Genomic DNA, 20,458 nt, shown 5'->3' on the forward strand with positions numbered 1-20,458 from the left:
GCAAGAACCATTTGGGGGAGGTGAGATAGCTTTTCTCAGTGGTGGCTCCACTGACCCCTACAGGGGCAATAAAATAAATATAAAGACATTGTCCATCACCATTTCTCTGCTGGCAAGAAACGCCTTTTGTCTGCATCTTCTGTGTTTGCCTTGGTGCGTTTCTTTCTGGGCAGAAGGCCAAATGGAAGGAGGACATTTGTGAGGAAGCCTCTTCTCCCCGCCCCACTGCAAAAGGGAAAAAGGGGGAAAGCCATGCTCCAAAACCAGAACAGAAGATAAGCATCATGGGCTTGAATGTGCTCGAGACTCGTGGTCTCCCCTTTCCACACCACAGAGCTGAAACAAAATCAACCCCAAAGTTTGTGTGTGTGTGTGTGCGTGTGCACATGTGGAGGGAACTTTTGGATCTGCAGTTTCCAAATTTTGCATGCATATTGCATTACATTGTTTAGACTGCTGGTTAGAAGAAACTGAATGGTTAACCCTGGGTAGAGTCGCTAGCAAAACCTGCTTGTCCAGGGTTTGGATAGGAGTTTTGAGGGGTTATAAAAGAAATGTGAGCATTTAGGGGCCCTGAATTCTTTCCTGGCTTAGATTAAAATCCGAGCCAGAGAATAATTTCCAGCCTATCCATCTCTCACTTAGCCAGTCCAGCAGTCTTCTAACTCTCTCCCCTCCTTCTTCTGTTTTATACCTTAAGAACTTTTTTTTCTGAGCTGAAGAGCTCCATTTCCTTTGGGACAACTTTCCAAGAACCACCTGGTCCTTAGGAAAGGTCTGAAGGCTGGGGTTGGTGCTAGCAGGGAGGGGGACACTGAGGCGAGACCATCAAGCATAGGCCCTGCACCTCTCTTCATGCATTGTCTGAATGTATGACAGTGTGTGCCTGTATAGGGCTTTTGTCCTTCCTGTGGAAGCTAGCTGAAAAGCTGCTTCAGGGCTGGGGACCTTGGTTACATTCCACACATAAGCTGATGAGGTACAAATTGGGTCAGTAGAAGAATGCAGAATGATCCAATACTTCCAGGTTCTTCTTAAGTGTACAAACTCATTGTCTGGTGAGTTCCTCCTGGGTTACTTGGTGCAACAAGAGAGTGATTTTCCCCAGACATTTGCAGCTCAGTGGTAGAGCATCTGCTTTGTATGCAGAAGGCCCCAACATCTCCAGGCAGGGCTGAGAGAAACCCTGCAGAGCTGCTGCCAGTCAGTGTAGACAATACTGAGCCACATGAACTAATGGTCTGACTCTGTATAAGACACCTTCCTATGTTTTAAGGGAAAGGACATCAATAGAACATCTGCTTTGCACCCAGAAAGTCTCGAGTCCAATCTCCAGCATGTCGAAGTAGGACTGAGAGAGACCCTGTAGAGCCACTGCCGGTCAGTGTAGCCAGTATGGAGCCATATGGACCAATGGTCTGACTTGGCATAAAGCACCTTCCTATGTTCATTAGGCGCATCTGTAACTTCTGATGGAGCACATGGCTGCATGGGGTGCTTCCAGACACCTTGTTTATTAAGCATTTGTTCTGGTTTGTTTATGGGGTCAAGCAAGTATCACAAGACTCCAGTGCATTTCCCCATCACTTTCCTGACTGCAGTTTTGCAGGAACTGGGTTCATTGTGCAAGACCACCAAGTAAACTTTAACTGTGCAACTTGAATTGTCGATATGTGATTGAATCCCACCCCAGAATAGCCACAACATCTTCCTAAGCCTGGCCCATTGGCCTGGCTGGCTGCTCCTCTGGAGTCCTGCTTCTGGCTGGCACAAATGCTGAGTTTAGCTTGCACCGTGCCCGCTGCTCTGACTGTTTCCATTTTTGCTTCCTTTCCAGATGTTGACGAGTGCCAAGTTCACAATGGGGGCTGCCAGCACAGATGTGTGAACACTCTGGGGTCCTATTACTGCGAATGCAAGCCAGGCTTTCGTCTGCACACAGACGGCAGGACTTGTCTTGGTAAGACGTGGATTTCAGCGGCATCTCAGCCCCTCTGGTTACTTCCAGTGTCCAGCCCAGCACACGCTGGGAAGACAATGTCAGCCAAAGGGATCTGGCTCTCTTGTGTTGAATCATCTCTGCAGAACAATGCTACGTAATCACATTGACTTCCTTTGATTCACCTGGTTTGCTTAGCTGTTAAGAATGGTGCAGCCAGCCTAGGGGTTTTTACTCATGAGTAAGTCCCACCATGTTTAATGGCCCTGCTTCCAAATACAGTGGTACCTCAGTTTACGAACTTAATCTATTCCAGAAGTCTGTTATTAAACCGAAACCATTCTTGAGCTGAGGCACACTTTCCCTAATGAGGCCTCTCATCGCCAGTGCCCTTCCACCATTCGGCTTCCGTTCTTAGACCGAGGTAAAGTTCACAAACCGAGACACTACTTCCAGTTTCGTGGAGCAAAAAACAGGAACAGCTGGTAGGCGGCAAAAGAGGGAGACTCCCGGCCACGCCTGCATTAAATAGGGCAGGCCACGCCCCCAGAGCTAGCCGATTGGCTGACCAGGGGGTGACACAGCCAGGGATTCCCCCAATCGCGCAGGGGCTGGGACCATGAAGCCCGCAACCCCACCTCCTCTGCAGGGCGGAAGTGGCTTTCCTAAACTGAATAGTTCATAAACAGGGCTGTTCTTAAACTGAGGTACCACTGTAACTGGACATGTGACTGCAGTTTCACAGCTCAATTGTCTGTAAGATCATAAGCAGAATCTGCTGATCAGGCCAATGGGAGGCCATGCTCCACCTTCCTGTTCTTACAATCAGCCCAGCGGGAAGCACATGAGCAAGATCTGAGCGCAACAGCGCTCTCATAAGACCATGCGAATACCCTGTTGTATCGGACCAATAGCCTCCTGTCTTCACAGTTGCCACCCAGATGCCTATGGGAAGCCCGCAAGCGGGATCCGAGAACGAGAGCCCTCTCCCCTTCTGTGGTTTCCAGAAACTGGTATTCAGAAGCATTACTGGCTCTGCCCATGGAGGCATCATAGCTGGTAGTTTGGGATAGCCCTCTCCTCCATGGAATTGTCCAATCCTCTTTTAAAGCCATCTAGGTTGCTGCCCATCTCTGCCTCCTGTGGGAGCAAGTTCCATACTTTTAAATGGGAAGTGGGTGGTGCTGGGTCTAAACCACTGAGCCTCTTGGGCTTGCTGATCGGAAGGTCGGCGGTTCGAATCCCCGCGAAGGGGTGAGCTCCTGTTGCTCTGTCCCAGTTCAAAAAGCACACCAGTGCAAGTAGATAAATAGGCACCGTCGTGGTGGGAAGGCAAATGGCGTTTCCATGTGCTCTGGCTTCCAACACGGTGTTCTGTTGTGCCAGAAGTGGTTTAGTCATGCTGACCACATGGTCTGGAAATCTGTCTATGGACAAACTTCGACTCCCTTGGCCTGAAAGCAAGATGAGCGCCATACCCCACAGTCTCCTTTGACTGGACTTAAGCGTCCAGGGGTCCTTTACCTTTTACCTTTTTTTACTTTAATTATGCACGGTTAGCCATTCTGGAACTTCATCGGATTTCCATGAGTGGGAGAAAAACTTTCATCTAACCACTTTCTCCATGGCATGCATAATTCTATAAACTTCTACCGGTCATCTCACCCCTTCATATCATCTCTTGCCTTTTCTCTAACCTGAAAAGTCCCTCTCCCCACAGAAACTGGTATTCAGAAGTACGCTGCCTCTGACAGTGGAGGGAGAACATAGCCATTGAGACCCTTATTCTTTGCAGGCTATTGTTAGAAAATATAGATATGATAGTCATTTGTTAGAGGCAGAGCAAGTATTCTGCTTATGGGTATAGATTTGACTTGCACAGACCAAGGACTGCTGATAAGAAGGAGACAACATGGCTTGTGCTAACCATAGCTTAGAATCAGTGGCGTAATGTGGGGGGTGCAGGGGGGGCCGGCCGCACCGGGCGCAACATCTGGGGGTTAGGGTTAGAGGGCGCAAATCCACGGGTTAGGGGGCGCAAATCCATGGGTTAGGGGGCACAAATTACTTGCCTTGCCCCGGGTGCTGACAACCCACGCTACGCCACTGCTTAGAATCCAAATTGTGTTTCCTTATTCGTTTTTTTAAAAACAAAAGTTATATATCATTTGATTGTAGCAAAGCCTCTTAGCAGTTCACAAGAAAAAATATTCACAATATCCATATAAATAAATGGAAATTAATTGAAATTAACAGCAAAAGAGATGGACACCGAGGCAAACCATGGTTTAGAGTCAGTGATTTAATTGTTTTCTCTCCTGCTTACATCAAATTAAGAATAAGTGGGGAAATAGGTGTGTCTGATTGCTCCATGTCTTGGCCTGCTTCTCTTAAGTAAACACCAGTTAGAGGTCTTGTGGAGAGAAACATATTCTTGGATGGAAAGTCTGCGAGGTGTGCCAAGGGGAAAACTTCAAGAAAGTCTCCAAATGATCATTTCTTGCTCTGTTGTTGTTGAAGACTGTAAAGTTTTGCTTTGAATACGACAGTGGGGCACAGTGGGGTGTGTGTGTGCTGTGGCCTAAACCACTGAGCCTCTTGGACTTGCCGATTAGAAGGTTCGAATCCCCACGACGGGGTGAGCTCCCATTGCTCTGTCCCAGCTCCTGCCAACCTAGCAGTTCGAAAGTATACCAGTGCAAGTAGAAAAATAGGTACTGCTGCGGTGGGAAGTTAAATGGCATTTCCGTGCACTCTGGTTTCTGTCATGGTGTTCCATTGCACCAAAAGCTGTTTAGTCATGCTGGCCACATTACCCAGAAAGCTGTCTATGGACAAACGCCGGCTCCCTTGGCCTGAAAGCGAGATATAATAATAATAATAATTAATAAATTTATTATTTCTACCCCATCCATCTGGCTGGGTTTCCCCAGCCGCTCTGGGTGGCTTTCAATAGAACAACCCCATAGTCCCATATGGCAACCCCACAGTCACCTTTAACTGGACTTTACCATCCAAGGGTCCTTTACCTTTTATTAACCAATCTCTGGACCACAAGCCAAATGTGGCCCTCAAGGCTTCTCTATCTGGCCCCCAGGACTGTCCCTCAGGCCATGGTCCTTAGCAGCCCCACTCTGCACCTTTCACAAGTGCTTCTGCCTATGTTTCATTGAACTGTGCTATTGCCTCTCCCTTTCTGGGATGGAGAGAGGGTGAAACCTCAGGCTTTTTTGTGGCTAGAAGTGATGCTCATTATTTCTGACAGAAACGGGAGCAGAAATTGCCAATATTTGCTGATTTATCCCATGACTGGAATATGGACCGGTATTCATTATTGTTGTTTTTAGCCCATAAACAACACATAATTGACCATGTTCCCCTCATGTGGGCAGGTAATAATTCCTCTGTGTTACAAACTAGTCCAACTACCAAAATGTTTTCCTCCACATGTCAATCAGGTGGGGTGTCCAGCAGCTAATTGGATTATTATTATTTGAGTGTTGCATGGTGGCTCCCTTCGGTTTTGAAACAATATACAGTGGTACCTCGGGTTACAAACACCTCGGGTTACAGACTCCACTAACCCGGAAGTAGTACCTCGGGTTAAGAACTTTACCTCAGGATGAGAACAGAAATTGCGCGGCGGTGGCACGGGAACAGCAGGAGGCCCCATTAGCTAAAGTGGTACCTCAGATTAAGAAGAGTTTCAGGTTAAGAACAGACCTCCAGAACGAATTAAGTTCGTAACCAGAGGTTCCACTGTATGTTCATTTTATAGTTCTGCAAATCTTGGCTTGCTGCCACACATGCTGACCGCCTCCCCCTCCCCAGTTTTTTGGCGGCCCTGTTTGGGTTAAGCATCCATTGGCACTTACCACTTGGGTTCGCTATTAGAGGGCAGTGAGTGGTGCTTTGCATGAGAAAACTGCATAGTTCTGGAACTAAAAGTCTCTGTCAACCAGTACCAATCAGCCTATCAGACCTTTGGAGTAGAAAAGCTCTGAAACAGTCTATTCAATCTTCCCCCTGCCCCGTGTGTGTGTGTGTGTGTGTGAGAGAGAGAGAGAGAGAGAGAGAGAGAGAGAGAGAGAGAGAGAGAATAAAAGAATTATAGAATTGTAGAGTTGGAAGGGTCCTTGAGGGTCATCCAACCTCTGCTTAGAAGCCTCCAAGGAAGGAGCGTCCACAAAAACAAACACACAAAACACCTGGAGCTGTAAATTTACCACAGAGTTTGCACACCCGTGCATGGTATCCACAGGGGTGTCTATCTTCTTGACAGGAAAACCTCTCCCTGTTTCCTTACCTCACCACTAGACAGAGGAGGGAAGCAGCAATGGGTTTGTAAAAACAAGAAGCTACACTGCTTTTTCTTCTCCATGGTTGTAACGTGCAAGTCCGATGTATTGGGATGTCCCAGTTGACCCTGACTTTGTCCAAGCACCTGGCTTTGGGCTGGTTCCTCCTGACCAAGATCAGCTTTCATCCCTCTGAAATTTGAGAAAGGAAAGCCGTGGTCCAAGGGCTCAGCTTGAGCTCACTTCGCGTGGGAGGCCGGCAAAGCACAGGGAATCTCGAGGCTTTTTCAGACAAAGTGATCCCCTCTGGGATGATTCATTTCACTGCACCCTCCACTTTGTTCTTAATGGTTTGTTTTGAAGCAAATGGAGTGATGCTTTCCGCCCCGGTGAGACGTTTTCAAGCCACAGCGATGAGCTGTACTCTGCTTTCGTTTCCGATTCCAAGAGATTCCTTCTACTACAAAGGCCATTCGAGTCTCCAGGTTTTGAAGATATTTGTGGAACAGAGGGTAGCCAGAAAATGGCTGAGGGACACTTATCAGTTAAAGCACAGGTCACCAATGAAATTTCTGCTGAAATTATGCTTTGATGCATTCTGTTGTGAGCAATGGAAGAGGTTGTGGTCTCTGTGGTGCCTACAACAGTTTCTTCAGTTTTCGCATATGCACATTAGACCCAGAGTTACAATTCCCTGAATTCCTTGGGAAAAGGGGCTGGCTGTTAAGCCGCTTGGAGAATTGAATCTCTGAGAGGGGAATAGAGCTTTGTTAACAACTCTTGGCGCCCGTAACAAAAACTACAGCTCCCAGAATTCTTGGCGGGGGGCGGGGCGGACCATGATTGCTTAAAGTGGCATCATAGTGCTTTAAATGTATGATGTGATCTCAAACCATTCACTGGCAAGGGGAAAGTGCATGAGTCCTAATTTGGATGTTACCAGTGACGTGGGATGAAAAATGTTACTTTTGTAGCAGAAAGGTTTCTTGGCCTAGATAAAAAACCCCATCAGCCTGCTGTTCTGTGGTTCACCATCTGGGGTATAAGAACTTAAGTACAGTGGTACCTCGGGTTACAGACGCTTCAGGTTACATACGCTTCAGGTTACAGACTTCACTAACCCAGAAATAGTATCTCGGGTTAAGAACTTTGCTTCAGGATGAGGACAGAAATCACGCGGTGGCAGCAGGAGGCCCCATTAGCTAAAGTGGTGCTTCGGGTTAAGAACAGTTTCAGGTTAAGAATGGACCTCCGGAACGAATTAAGTTCTTAACCCGAGGTACCACTGTAGATCTTTCCTGGATCAGGCCAGTGGCCCATCTTGTCCAGCATCCTGCTCTCACAGTAGCCAACCAAATGCCTATAGGAAGCACACAAGCAGGACCAGAGCACAAGAGGACTCTCTCTGACCATAATTCTCAGCACCAGTGTTCAGAGTCATACTGGAGGAAGCCTCAAACAGATCCAAAGACTCCCAGTTTACAAAGATTGCAGGATCTTCCTGCTCTGTTGAGTCATTGCAAGGACCTCCATGGGGGAGAAATTCTCAGTGGATTGTGAACACATGGAGGTGGGTACCGTCTTTGGGTTTCTCATTCAGGCAGCAAAATGTCTTGGACTGGCCTTCCCATCGCAGAGGATGCTTTTGGCCTCCCCTCTCTCTGTGCCACTAGACATGAGGCTCTTTGCTCTAGTGGAGCCTGCGATAGTTCCAGCTGTGCCAATTCCTTCCTCTGGGATTATGCTTGCCTTCTCTCTTTGAGACGGGCGGAACGGTGCAAAACCTCACAGCGTCCCATTCGAATGAAAACATTGTGGCGAGCCGGTATGTGCAGTATGGGGTTTCTAGAAAAATAGAGAGCAGAGGGGCTTCTAAACCTTGTAGCAACTTGGCAGTAAACCAAAAAATATGTTTCTGTAACTTTTCCGTGTCTGGAAAGTGACTTGTGTCCATTCACACCTTTTAGGGGCAGGGCCAGATGCAATGTGCATACTGTAGTTCTATGGGGACATTATACACCCGCTTGAAGCAGACGCGTTTTAAGAGGAGATGAATTAAGTTCAGATGGGGAAAGAGCTTGCGCTCTCTGATCCAAAGACACTGTGGCTAGCTTTCATATTTTTCCAAAGTATTAGCAGTCTCTTAGGCCACATTGAAACCTACTTCTGGCACATATGTGTACACATATACGGCCCCCGAGACAACTAAAAGGCAACAGGAGTCCTGTTGGATTGAGCCAAGGGGCCCATGTAGTCCACCTTCATGTTTCTCACAGTGGCCTGTTTGGCAGTGGAATGGACTCCTGGGAGAGGTGATGGACTCTCCATCCTTTGGAGGTTTTGAAGCAGAGGTTGGATGGCCATCTGTCCTGTACGATGGACTTGAGATTCTTGCATTGCAAGGGGTTGGACTAGATCTTCAAGTGTGCCTGTTTTCCAGGGTCAGCCCCGGATTTGCAGAATCTTCCCTTAAAGTAAGATTTCAGTCCTCATGGTTCAGAGTTAAGAGCTGCTTAAATGGGGACACAAGAGTGCTGCCTTAAACTGAGTCAGTCCCATCTAGCCAAATCTTGTCTGCACCGAATGGCAAAGCTTTTCCAGAGTTTCAGGCAGGAAGTTCTTCCAGCTCTAACTGGAGTTGCTCAGGACTGAATCTGTGACCTTCTGCGTGTAAGGGAGATGCTCTGTCACTGAGCTCTAGAAGCTAGGAGCTTTGACTTAATCGGAGCAGCAATGCTCGATTTTGGGGAAGGGAGGGCTCACCATACAAATCGCCCAGGGCCTAGGAACCTCTGCCTCCTTTCTCTTGTGCTTCTGCATAGGCATGAAAGGGGCTCATTCAGCCAGCTCTCTGCCTGTGCAAATATTTACTCTGAGGGAAACGGTGAATTTGCTCTGACTTGATCTTTGAAATCACGTGGCTTTAATTATTATTTTTTTTAAAAAAAGCAACATTCTTGACAGGTCTTCTGAGTCTGGATCTTGCCTAGAGGGAGGGCAGCAGTGGGAAAGGATGGGGGAGAAACAACCACTCAGGTTCACATTTTTAACATGGAAATACCTTATTCGCCCTCTTCGAACCAATGGAAGACTCTCTTTTGAAATTTTGCGCATGTTCGAATTTTGCAATGTGGTTCTTCAATCAAGCAACACGTACCAAAATAATGCATGTATTAGAGGAAAGTGTTCCTACAGATGTGTAAGTGACCTACCAATATACATTGTATTAGCTTGCAAAAATGAGTATATTGAGGGAAATGCACACAAATATGGCCCCAGGGCTTCAATTCTGGTTGTGGGTATTTTTGGGTACAGTATTTTTTGGTATGGATTGAAGAGAAGGCGGCAGAGAGGGCATTTAGAAGGTGTTTAAAGGGTACTTTCCACTTAATGTGATTTCATTTAGGTGTCTGGGGGCCCAGAACATAAACCCCACATAAGCAGGGAGTCATCTGTACTTCCAGTCCAATGCGATGATTGCAGCCCAAAGTGTGTTGTGAAACAGTCGTTGTTGTTGCTGTTGGAAGATGCAGCCTGGGAATTCCACCCCTTACGGATCTCAGTTACCAGAAGTAACTATTAGTTGCTCGATCAATTGGCCATCATTGATTCAGAAGTACTTCCAATTCAGTGTGATGATCACAACTAAAAGGTATGGGGTTCTTATTTTCTCCCACCCTCCCATTTCCCAGGCCACCCATTCTTTGGAAGTGGAAAATTTAGAGTTCCTAGGTTGGGTACGCAGCAGTTTCCCCTTCGGTCCTGAGACACTGTCAGTTGTGCAAATTCATTTTTAGGAAGCAGTTGGCAGAACTAATGAGCAAAATAAGTAAACAAATGCAGTGCCAGGAATATTTTTGAGAGAAGGGGGGTGCTTTTGTTTTATTCTTAATAATAGAAAAAAGACTGTACAAAAGATTCCAGTTTAAAGTTGGCAACGAGCCACCAATCCAAATGTGTCTGGGCTGCCATAAAAAAAAACCACAAAAGCTTTCAGGCTCATCAGCAAAAGCTGACTAAAGCACAGTGTCTCCAGAATTGTGCTTTAGGAATTGAGGTTTGCTGTTGTCCCAATGGGCACAAAGGCATGACCACAGAACTCGAGAGAAGCTGGTTAGATTTTCCACCCACCCACCCAGAATCTGCACGGTCACTGTGCGTTTATTCTGAAGGGGCGAGTGTTCTTGGCTGCTGATGGGTACAAAAAAGAACCCGGAGGTCATCTTGGGCTCATCCTCTTAGCAAAGCCACCTAATTAACTCCACAGAGAAAATAAAATAAAATCCTGACAACACTTCACTGGAGGAAACCGAACAAAACCAGTGTGTAATTGGAGGAGGAGAAAGGGACAGAGAGGTTTTGTCTTTCTTATTTCAGGCCTTGTACACAACAGACACCCAGCTAAATCCTAACCCCCAGATCTGCTGCCTGCAGGGGTTTTAGGGCTGGGTGGAGACATTTTTTCCACCATTAGAGAGGAGCTCTTGCTGGCAGGATCGGAGGCTACAGTTACAGCTGTGGAAACCTCCATCGGCATCAGTCGACCACCAGCGGAGTTTCAGTAGGGGCAGAGGCAGATTTGGATCTTCCCAATCCAAAGCCTCTTTGCCACTGGGTTCCCGACAGAGGCCTGAGTATTATGCTCCTCCCCAACCACACCAGCCTTCGTGACTCAGGGGCATATGGTGCATTGCCAATGTTTGCCCATATGATTGCTTAAATCTGCAGAAATGGCACCGTTACAGGTGACAAGTAATACCTGTTCTTCATTTGCAATAAATTGATCTGTTAGTATAGCAGCACCTAAACTTTGGTACTCCCTACCTATTGCTACCAGGCAGGCGCTTCACTGTACAGTGGTACCTCAAGTTAAGTACTTAATTTGTTCCGGAGGTCCGTTCTTAACCTGAAACTGTTCTTAACCTGAAGCACCACTTTAGCTAATGGGGCCTCCCGCTGCTGACACGCTGCCGGAGCACAATTTCTGTTCTCATCCTGAAGCAAAGTTCTTAACCCAAGATACTATTTCTGGGTTAGCGGAGTCTGTAACCTGAAGCGTCTGTAACCCGAAGTGCCTGTAACCCGAGGTACCACTGTACTCTTTTCGGTACCTCCCCCAAACATTTATGTTTAGATAAACCTTCCCAGATACCTAGAATGCTGGTGTGATTTTTTGGCTTATTGCTGGCTTTTTGTTTTGTAATGTTTTAAATGGTTGTTTTAACTGTTTCCCCCCAAAATGTTATTGTTTTATTCCTTCTGTAAACCACTGTGAGGGTTTTTTTTTTTTTTAATACAATCAAGTGGTGTATAATTTTTTAATGAAATGAAATAAAAAGCTTAGCACCCATTCCCATATTATTTGCAAACAGATTATTTCAGGATTCAAGTAAAGCCATTTCCGAGCTTGGGAGGAGAGGGTGTTGCGGGCTACCCCCTCCCACACACGCGTGCCTTCGACCCGGCCCGCCAATCAGCGGGCTGGGGAGGCGTGGCTTAGCCTACTTAAGGCCAGGCACGCCTGGGGACCGCCCTCTTTCCCCTTTCCAGCTGAGCGGTTTTCCCATCCCACCCACCCTTAGGCTTAGCTAGCTATGACCTTGCTATGGACTCCGGTTGGTCGCCGCAAGGGGCCTGGTAGGAATTTTTCCAATTTGGCGCACTTCCAGCCTTTTGGTTTTTTCGCCTACCTCGTAGCAAACATCACAGCTTCTGCGGTATTGGCGGTTAGGCATTGGCAGGGGTTAATTGTTATGCAAATGAATGGGGGGGGGAAGGAAGCGCCATCACCTTCCCCCAAGGAAAAGGGTAGTCCAGTAGAGGACTCCGGGGGGTGTTGCCTTGTCCGAAACCTAGGGAGGTAAGGGCCTCCGGCACGCCCCCGAGCGGTGACACCCGTGGGATCCTAGTTGGCGTACTTCAACAGGACTCCCACGGCTTGTGGATAACCCTTCCCGGTCTCCATGCCGGGTAGTCGATAGGAGCCAATGCCTAAGGCCAATACCTTTCAATTCTGTAATCAATAAAGTTGTGGCCTTTTTATGCCCATTAACCTTAAATAATGTGTCCATTTCACATGGGGGAGGGGACTTGCCATGCAACACGAAACTGAGTGCTGAACTTCCACCATTTCCCACTATAGTTCCAGGAGTGCCTTTTAACGTTGTCTGAAAACTCGGATATAACGTGGAACTCGACAGTGAGGGGAAAGTCATGAAAACAGAACAAACTGCCTTTAAACGCAGTCTGACTTAGTTCCGTTAATTTCAGTGGGTCTGCTCTGATGAGAAGCTCGTTTGGATGGGAGCTATAGTTTGGGTTTTTTTGGAATCTGTGTGGTTCACAGCTCTGGGTTTATTTATTTTTTTACAATCCAAGTTGCTGCTTTGAAAGAGTGCCTGGACTCACAAACATTCTGTGCATTTGTCTCTAGAGGGAACTTAGCAGGACTGGAATCAATTCTTTTGCCTTTATTTTATGTTTGATAGGCGGGGATGGGGGCGGTAAGCTTTTTTTTTGCGCTGACAAGGTCCACCTTGAAAAAGAGACTTGCGTAGTCAGAAGCTGTTTCTTGACTAAGTTGGTGCCACGATGAAATCAAGCTGGGGCTCCCGGTCTTCCTCCCCACACCTCCACCCCCCCCACCAGTGTAACTTTAGCCCTGGCTTCTAGCAACTGAGGTGGGTGGTATGTATTAAAATGCAATTCTGTGTTATTGGTTTGATTCTTCCTCCTTGACATGTGCCATGTATAATTCCCCATCCTGTATCGACGGGGCTGCCAACCCCCCGTCTTGTTTCACATGTGCATATGGCCTGCTGCGTGCCTTGCCAGAGAATGACTTCTGCTTCTTATTACTTGTCCTGAGCTGGAATGTACGCCGTATGGCAAATGCAAACAGAGCGCTTTGCAGTCGACATGTACAGTTGGAAAAGCTATAAGGTTCAAACGGGGTTATTAGCTTGTGGGGGGCGGGGAAGGGTATTCCTCTTCTTACATGCAACCTGTATTTTGGGACGGTCAAAGAGAATCGAGTGGACGAGTTAGTTGGGAGAAGATACCCTAACAGGGACACGGGTGGCGCTGTGGGTTAAACCACAGAGCCTAGGGCTTGCTGATCAGAAGGCTGGTGTTTCGAATCCCTGCGACGGGGTGAGCTCCCGTTGCTCGGTCCCTGCTCCTGCCAACCTAGCAGTTCGAAAGCATGAAGTACAAGTAGATAAATAGGTACTGCTCCGGCGGGAAGGTAAACGGCGTTTCCGTGTGCTGCTCTGGTTCGCCAGAAGCGGCTTAGTCATGCTGGCCACATGACCCGGAAACTGTACGCCGGCTCCCTTGGCCAATAAAGTGAGATGAGCGCCGCAACCCTAGAGTCGGCCACGACTGGACCTAATGGTCAGGAGTCCCTTTACCTTTACCTTCACCCTAACCCTCCCATTGTCCTCAAGCTGATTAAAAAGCAAAACACAAGGCATGTATGCTGTGAATAATTTAACATCATTTTACAAGCTTCTTTTCCTCATGAGTGCGGAGAACAACTTCCTGCCAGTTTTATATATATACTTTTATCCTGCTTACCTTTTTAATCATTTTGATTGTCAGTCATACTTGTATTTCTTTCATTTTAATAAATTATTTTTCACAAAGTTTGCACTCAATGTTAGTCCTACTCAGATCGTTGACATTAATGGATATGACTAGCTCGGGGCCATTAATTTAAACAAGTCTACTTTGAGTGAAACTGAGCCCCAGGGTAGTTCAGTGTAACTGACAATTGCCTATGACATTAATTCTATACTTCTGTTGAGACAGCCCAGAATTGCATTCGCCTCTGTTGCTGCTGTATTATATATATTCCAGTGTATTTGATGGATTGAATGGTGGGAGCGGAAAGCAAAATTATTTAGGGGAGGGGAGGGAAAGCAAGCCCAGCACACGGGTAATTAATTTGCACACATTCCTCAGAGTCCAGCAGTCACATTTGGGTGGTGCAGGGTTTTGAATTGGATACAGGGTTTGTGTGTGGAGAGAGAGTTTTTGGTTTTTGGCCTCCATTGGTCCTGAGGGACAATGGAGTGTGCCTTTGGAGGTGAAATCAAACCACTGTGTTAGCAGACTTGGGGTGCAGACCTGGGCAGTATGTGTGGAGGAAGGTATTGACCTTCTTGATGTGGTCCAAAGGAAAGCAGAGCAATACCTTTGGCACCAGCTTGGCTGCAGGAGTTGCCAGAAAGAGGTGTACCAGGTGCTATTCAACCATCGACCCCACTCCAGATTTGTGTAGGGTTTGATCCTTAACTTTTCCTTCTCCCAAAGATATCCCACAGAGCAGTGGAGGTTTTCCTTCTCCTAGACAAGCTGGCTTTCCAGGTTCATGAGCTCCACCTGCTCCTCATTGCTACAGCACATGCAGAAACTGCCTTCTTGGTCGTTGGGCCCATCTTTGGTCTCATCTGCTCAGTCTGCCTGAGACAGTTTTCTCATGCAGTGTGAAATATACTTGGAGTCGAGTGTGGATTTCATGCTCTTTATTCAGCTCATAGTAGTGAGGAATGCCAGTTCCCCTGAAATGTCTGCTTTATATACATTATTTACACAATGGGCCCCATGTGATTGGCTAATTCTGGGATTCTCCTGTAGGCCAATCAGGTTGCGGATTCACTTCCACCTGGAGTTGGAACGGGTGGCTCCTGCGGACCAATCAGACTGCTGCATTCTGAATTCTATTGTTCTAGGACCAATCAGACTGCTGCATTCTGAATTCTATTGTTTTAGGACCAATCAGACTGCTGCATTTTGGATCCTGTTCAACTCAGTACATAACACTGTGGAAGTCCCTAACTCACCAAGGGTTTGAGACCTGATGAGCTTCCCTCACCTGGTTTGTTTGTTTGTTGTTGTTGTTGTTGTTGTTGTTGTTTTCCCACCTGCCCTGCCCCAACCTCCAGCCATAGAAGTTTCTGAAGCCTTCAAAATGGAGTTACTGTCATGGGCATTATGTGTATGTGTCTTCGGATGAGTTGAGTGGAAGATTATGAGTCATGGGGGTTGGAAGAGAGTGTGTGTGCATTCAGCAGTGCTTATTTTAATAATAATAATAATAATAATAATAATAATAATAATAATAATAATACAATTTATTATTTATACCCCGCCCATCTGGCTGGGTTTCCCCAGCCACTCTGGGCGGCTTCCAACCAAATATTAAAAACAATACAGCATCAAACTTTAAAAACTTCCCTAAACAGGGCCCCCTTCAGTTGTCTTTTAAAAGTAAAATAGTTGCTTATTGTTTTTGGTTGTTAGTTTGCTAATGCTGTTAATAGTCTTTTGTGGATTACAAATCCTGTAGTGTTTTGTGAGTCTTAGAATATGACTTATTGTTGTGGTTGCGCTGTTTAGCTTATGTTTTAATCTTGTCGATAGCGTTTTATAGAAGGTGGTTGTTTTACTGGCGATTTGTTTTGCTGATTATTTGTTAATTGTTCGTCGTGATTTATGTTGAAATCTTGAGGTTTTATTATGTTATCATTCTTTATTGTTTGTGTGCCAATTTGTGTGAGGGAGAAGCGGCATAGAAATATAATAAATGAAATGAGAAGAGAAGAGAAGAGTCACAGCTGAATAGCTCAGTTGGCAAGAGCATAGTGCTGATAACCCCAGGGTCACAGGTTCGACCCCCCCTGTGGGACAGTTGTCTATTCCTACATTGCAGGACTAGTTGATCTTCTGGGTGCCTTCCAACCCTACAATTCTCTGACTCTTAAGTTCCCCATGCCTGACCTAAGCAGTGTGTTATACTCAACATTAGGCCTACTCATTGTAAGTAAGGGGCATGACAGCCAAATGCTGCTCTCTAGAGTATTTAAAACAAGTGCTGTGTTAATGACCGCTCCCCACATCATATGGGGAGCGCCTTTTGTGTGGTCACGTGCAGCCCCCACAATCCCATGCGGCTCCCGGCAGTACAGCCTGGATTCCCCCCCCCCCGGCTGACCACCTGGAGGTGGCCGCCTACCTCTGCCAGTTACCTAATCCCAGGTGGGGCGGCGTTGCCAGGATAGAGTTGGCCAGGTAAGGGGAGGGATCGACCTGCCCACACAATAGTGGGCGGAACTTACCTGGGAGTTCCTGAGTTCAGTTTACTTCTGCTTTTTTGCTTTCCCTTCCCTTTTGGCATTCCAATGCTCTGAATTAATAAAAGGGGGGGGGAGCAACTATCAGCACAAAGTAGGCAGCCTCTCCACCTCCCCTCACTTAAAGGGTAGCCCACCTCATGTGGATTTCGGGAAGTGGGATTAATGTGCAAGCCTGCAGAATGCCAGAGAAAATGATTTTTGTAGAATGAAGGGACATTCAAGATTTCCCCTCCCCCTGACCACCTTGTAAGTAAGCAGAACAAAAAAACCACATCCCATACATGAAAATCTCACTGAAATTTCCTCCTCCCTTGATATGTTTTTGAATGTAATTTCTTTTCTCATTAACTGATGGAAAACGCGTCAGGGGGAAAATATGTGAAGGTAATTTTTGGCAGAGCGCTACTGGAAACAGTTCTATAAAACCCTCAACCAGTTTCCTGAGTGGGGCAGAATATAATTTAGCCAAGTTGCCAAAATGAATAATTTTTTTGGTCAAAAGATGGATTTGCTCAGGTTGTAACGCTCTGAGGTATTGAGAACTGGGCACTGTACCCTAGAGAAGTCCTCCTCCAATTTAGGATTTAAAATGAAATTCTGCAGAGACACAGAATGCCCTTTGAGCTGAAGAAGGTGGTCTTGTTTACCCAAAGCCGGGCAATTGCAGCTCAGAAATCTGCCCCGATTTTCCAAAGAGTGATTTTCAAGATTACTGGGAACTGTTGGGGAACTGTAGGAGCCCTTCAGAACAAAAATGATGTAGAGGAAACAGGAAATCCCCTTCACCCAAATGAGCTATGACAAATCCTGTTTACATACAGAGAAGTTGGCCTTGCTATAATTTATGAAGGAACATTATAAAGCTGTATGCAACTATACATGTTGGGTATGAAAGCTGATAGGGAGATGTTTTTTCCTTCTTCTATCATAATATTGAACTTGTGGAAATCCAACAAATCTGATTGTTGGGAGACTGAAGACAGACAAAAGGATGTACTTCTTCATCCAGGGCCTAGTAAAACTGTGGAACTCACTCCCACAAGATGCCATGATGGCAACCAGCCTGGAGAGCTTTAGAAGGCTGGACAAATTCACGGAGGTGAGGCTGCCAGTGATGGCTGTCTTCTTTCTCCACTGTCAGAGGCAGTATGCCTCCGGGTACTGGTTGCTGGAAACCACAGGAGAGGAGAATGCTCTTGTGCTTGGATCCTGCTTGCGGGTTTCTAATAATAATAATAATAATAATAATAATAATAATAATAATAATAATAATAATATTGTATTTATATCCTGCCCTCCGCAGCCAAAGCCGGGCTCAGAGCAGCTAACAACAATAAAAGTAACACAACATTATAAAATCAATTCATTTTAAAATCAGTTCAAAATCAAATTAATGGCAACCATTGGGCTAGAGTTCTGCGAGGATTACCAAAGGAGGGGGTCAGACTGTGCCTTGGCCAAAGGCCTGGTGGAACAGCTCTGTCTTGCAGGCCCTGCGGAAAGATGTCAAGTCCCACAGGGCCCTAGTCTCTTGTGACAGAGCGTTCCACCAGATTGGGGCCTCAGCCGAAAAAGCCCTGGCTCTGGTTGAGGCCAGCCTAACCTCCCTGTGGCATGGGATCTCCAAGATGTTTTTGTTTGAAGACTGTAAGGTCCTCCGTGGGACATACCAGGAGAGGCAGTCCCGTAGGTACGAGGGTCCTCGGCCGTATAGGGCTTTGAAGGTTAAAACCAGCACCTTAAACCTGATAGGCATCTGCTTGACCACTGTGAGAACAGGGGCTGGACTAGATGGGCCTTTGCCATGATCCAGCAGCCTGGCTCTTTTATTGTTCTTATTCACGATACTTTCCTCGGATGGATGGCTTTAAAAGACCAATTCATGGAGGAGAAGATTTCTGGTGGTTACTAACAGCATTCAAAAATCGCCAGGTGGATTTTGCACCTGGCTTTCGGCCACGTGCAACCAAGTGAAGATGCCCGGGTGCCAGGATGGCACCTGACATCTCCACCATCTGGAGGCGCGTGCCTGGCGATATTTAGCTCTTGGCTGCTTTCGCACCCTATCAACACATCCTGTCGAATTCTCTCTATTATATTTTCACTGCGCAGTCAGAACGAATTTCAGGAACCAAAAAGTCGTGTTGGAGAAAAATAGGACTTTCAAACCATCTAGCCCCAAAATGGCAACTGGTTTAAGGAGCCATTTGGTGCCTAGCTTATAGACTGAGTTTCTGACACTGGTTACTAAGCACGATGGCTGTGTTCTCCCTCTGCTTCAGCTCTTTTGAGCCTGTGAGCTCTCCGTCTACCAACATCAAATCTGTAAGTGCTCCTTCTGGGTTGAGCAGAGTGGAGCCTGAAATGTGAATGAGGAGGAGGAGGAGGAGGAGAGTGTAGTGGAATCAAACCATTCATAAGTTGCTCCTGGGTTGATCAAACTGGACTGTTAGCTGCTGGATAGATAGCTAGAACCCTGCCGACAAAGGTCTGTGTAGTTAAAGCTATGGTTTTCCCAGTAGTGATGTATGGAAGTGAGAGCTGGACCATAAAGAAGGCTGATGCCAAAGAATTGATGCTTTTGAATTATGGTGCTGGAGGAGACTCTTGAGAGTCCTGTGGACTGCAAGAAGAGCAAACCTATCCATTCTGAAGGAAATCAGCCCTGAGTGCTCACTGGAAGGACAGATCGTGAAGCTGAGGCTCCAGTACTTTGGCCACCTCATGCGAAGAGAAGACTCCCTGGAAAAGACCCTGATGTTGGGAAAGACTGAGGGCACAAGGAGAAGGGGACGACAGAGGACGAGATGGTTGGACGGTGTTCTCGAAGCTACCAGCATGAGTTTGATCAAACTGCAGGAGGCAGTGGAAGGCAGGAGTGCCTGGCGTGCTCTGGTCCATGGGGTCACGAAGAGTCGGACACGACTAAACGACAAGTTTTATACAGCCCCCCCAAAACCCCCACCACTCTCCATCTAGGGAAAAGGATGTACTCTGAGTTCAAGAATACATTTCAGACAGGCAAAAAAACATCCAAGGAGGGCTAGCATCAGGGCTTGGGAGGGAGCACCCCAAGGGCCTGATGGAGTGGAGGGTTGCATTTGCTCACCTCCCCTCCCCGCCAGGGCCTGAGGTTCCTCATCCCCAATATAACATCTCAAAAGGTGTCTGCTTTCCAGTGCGCTTCTCTTCCAGGATCATCTGTGATCCCCAAATAGCCTCCAGGAGCTGCAGAAGAAAACTTGGCTTAGCGTGCAAGAGGGAAAAGCCACAAATATGTCCTAATTTTACTGTAAACGATTCCCCCAGCAAAAAAACAAAACACGGCCCGAAATAGTAATGTGTGACCTTTCCTGATACAGAGAACAATTTGAATTGGTCTTTTGCATTCAGGCATAGACACACAAGCCCCTGATTAACCAGGCAACCCATTTGGGGACCCAAAGCCACTGAGTCGGGTCAAAATGTTTGTTGAGCAATGCATAAGGGCTGTTGGAACAGGAGCTGGAAAAGTGGTTTATGGTTCTTTTGCAACGAAAACAAAAACACACACATGCACAATCATCTTGGACTGAGGCAATGAGGAGCTGGATATTACAGAGCCTGGTGGTAGCTATTAAAAAAAATCAAATCAAATCACATATATTTAAACAAAGCTAATGAAAACATTCAAAGCTTTCATGAAGAATGCTGTTGAGGTTCTCTCTTTCCTTCCTTTTAAAAAATATATATATATGATGGTAAAAGCAGGCTTCACTTTTGCCCGCCTGGGAGAAAAACAAGACTAGAAAGGTTTAATAAGCGATCATCTTAAATCTAAAATAATCTCTCCTGGTATGAAACCGTATAAAACTTAAACCAGTTCTTGCTATTAAAGAGGACTTGTTTTTGTATTTCAGAATTAAACAGGCTGTTATACCAACACACAAGCAAGCAAGCACACATATGAAAGCTAAGCTTACAAAACTGGGTGTTTCTTGTTCAAAAGGAATACTGGGCTAATGGGATGGCCCATTGAGCATATAGCTCAAAGCAACACAGTCCTCCCCAAACAGCTCTGAAAGGACAGTATCCATATAGAG

At 46.4% G+C, this 20,458-nt stretch overlaps 1 protein-coding gene across 6 annotated transcripts in view; it reads left to right on the plus strand.

Annotated features, from left to right (window-relative positions):
- The window catches only part of MEGF6 (multiple EGF like domains 6), a 210,854-nt gene that overhangs the window by 127,264 nt on the left and 63,132 nt on the right, over positions 1-20,458 (plus strand). For 5 of the 6 annotated variants that reach the window (XM_053400632.1, XM_053400635.1, XM_053400634.1 and 2 more), the window contains one exon: positions 1,838-1,960. The exons of the other annotated variant lie outside the window; for it this stretch is intronic. In XM_053400632.1, the coding sequence (XP_053256607.1) occupies positions 1,838-1,960 (123 nt within the window). The remainder of the gene's footprint in view (positions 1-1,837; positions 1,961-20,458) is intronic. 6 annotated transcript variants of the gene reach the window in all.

The sequence above is a fragment of the Podarcis raffonei genome, chromosome 8, assembly GCF_027172205.1.
Source record: "Podarcis raffonei isolate rPodRaf1 chromosome 8, rPodRaf1.pri, whole genome shotgun sequence".
NCBI lineage: Eukaryota > Metazoa > Chordata > Lepidosauria > Squamata > Lacertidae > Podarcis > Podarcis raffonei.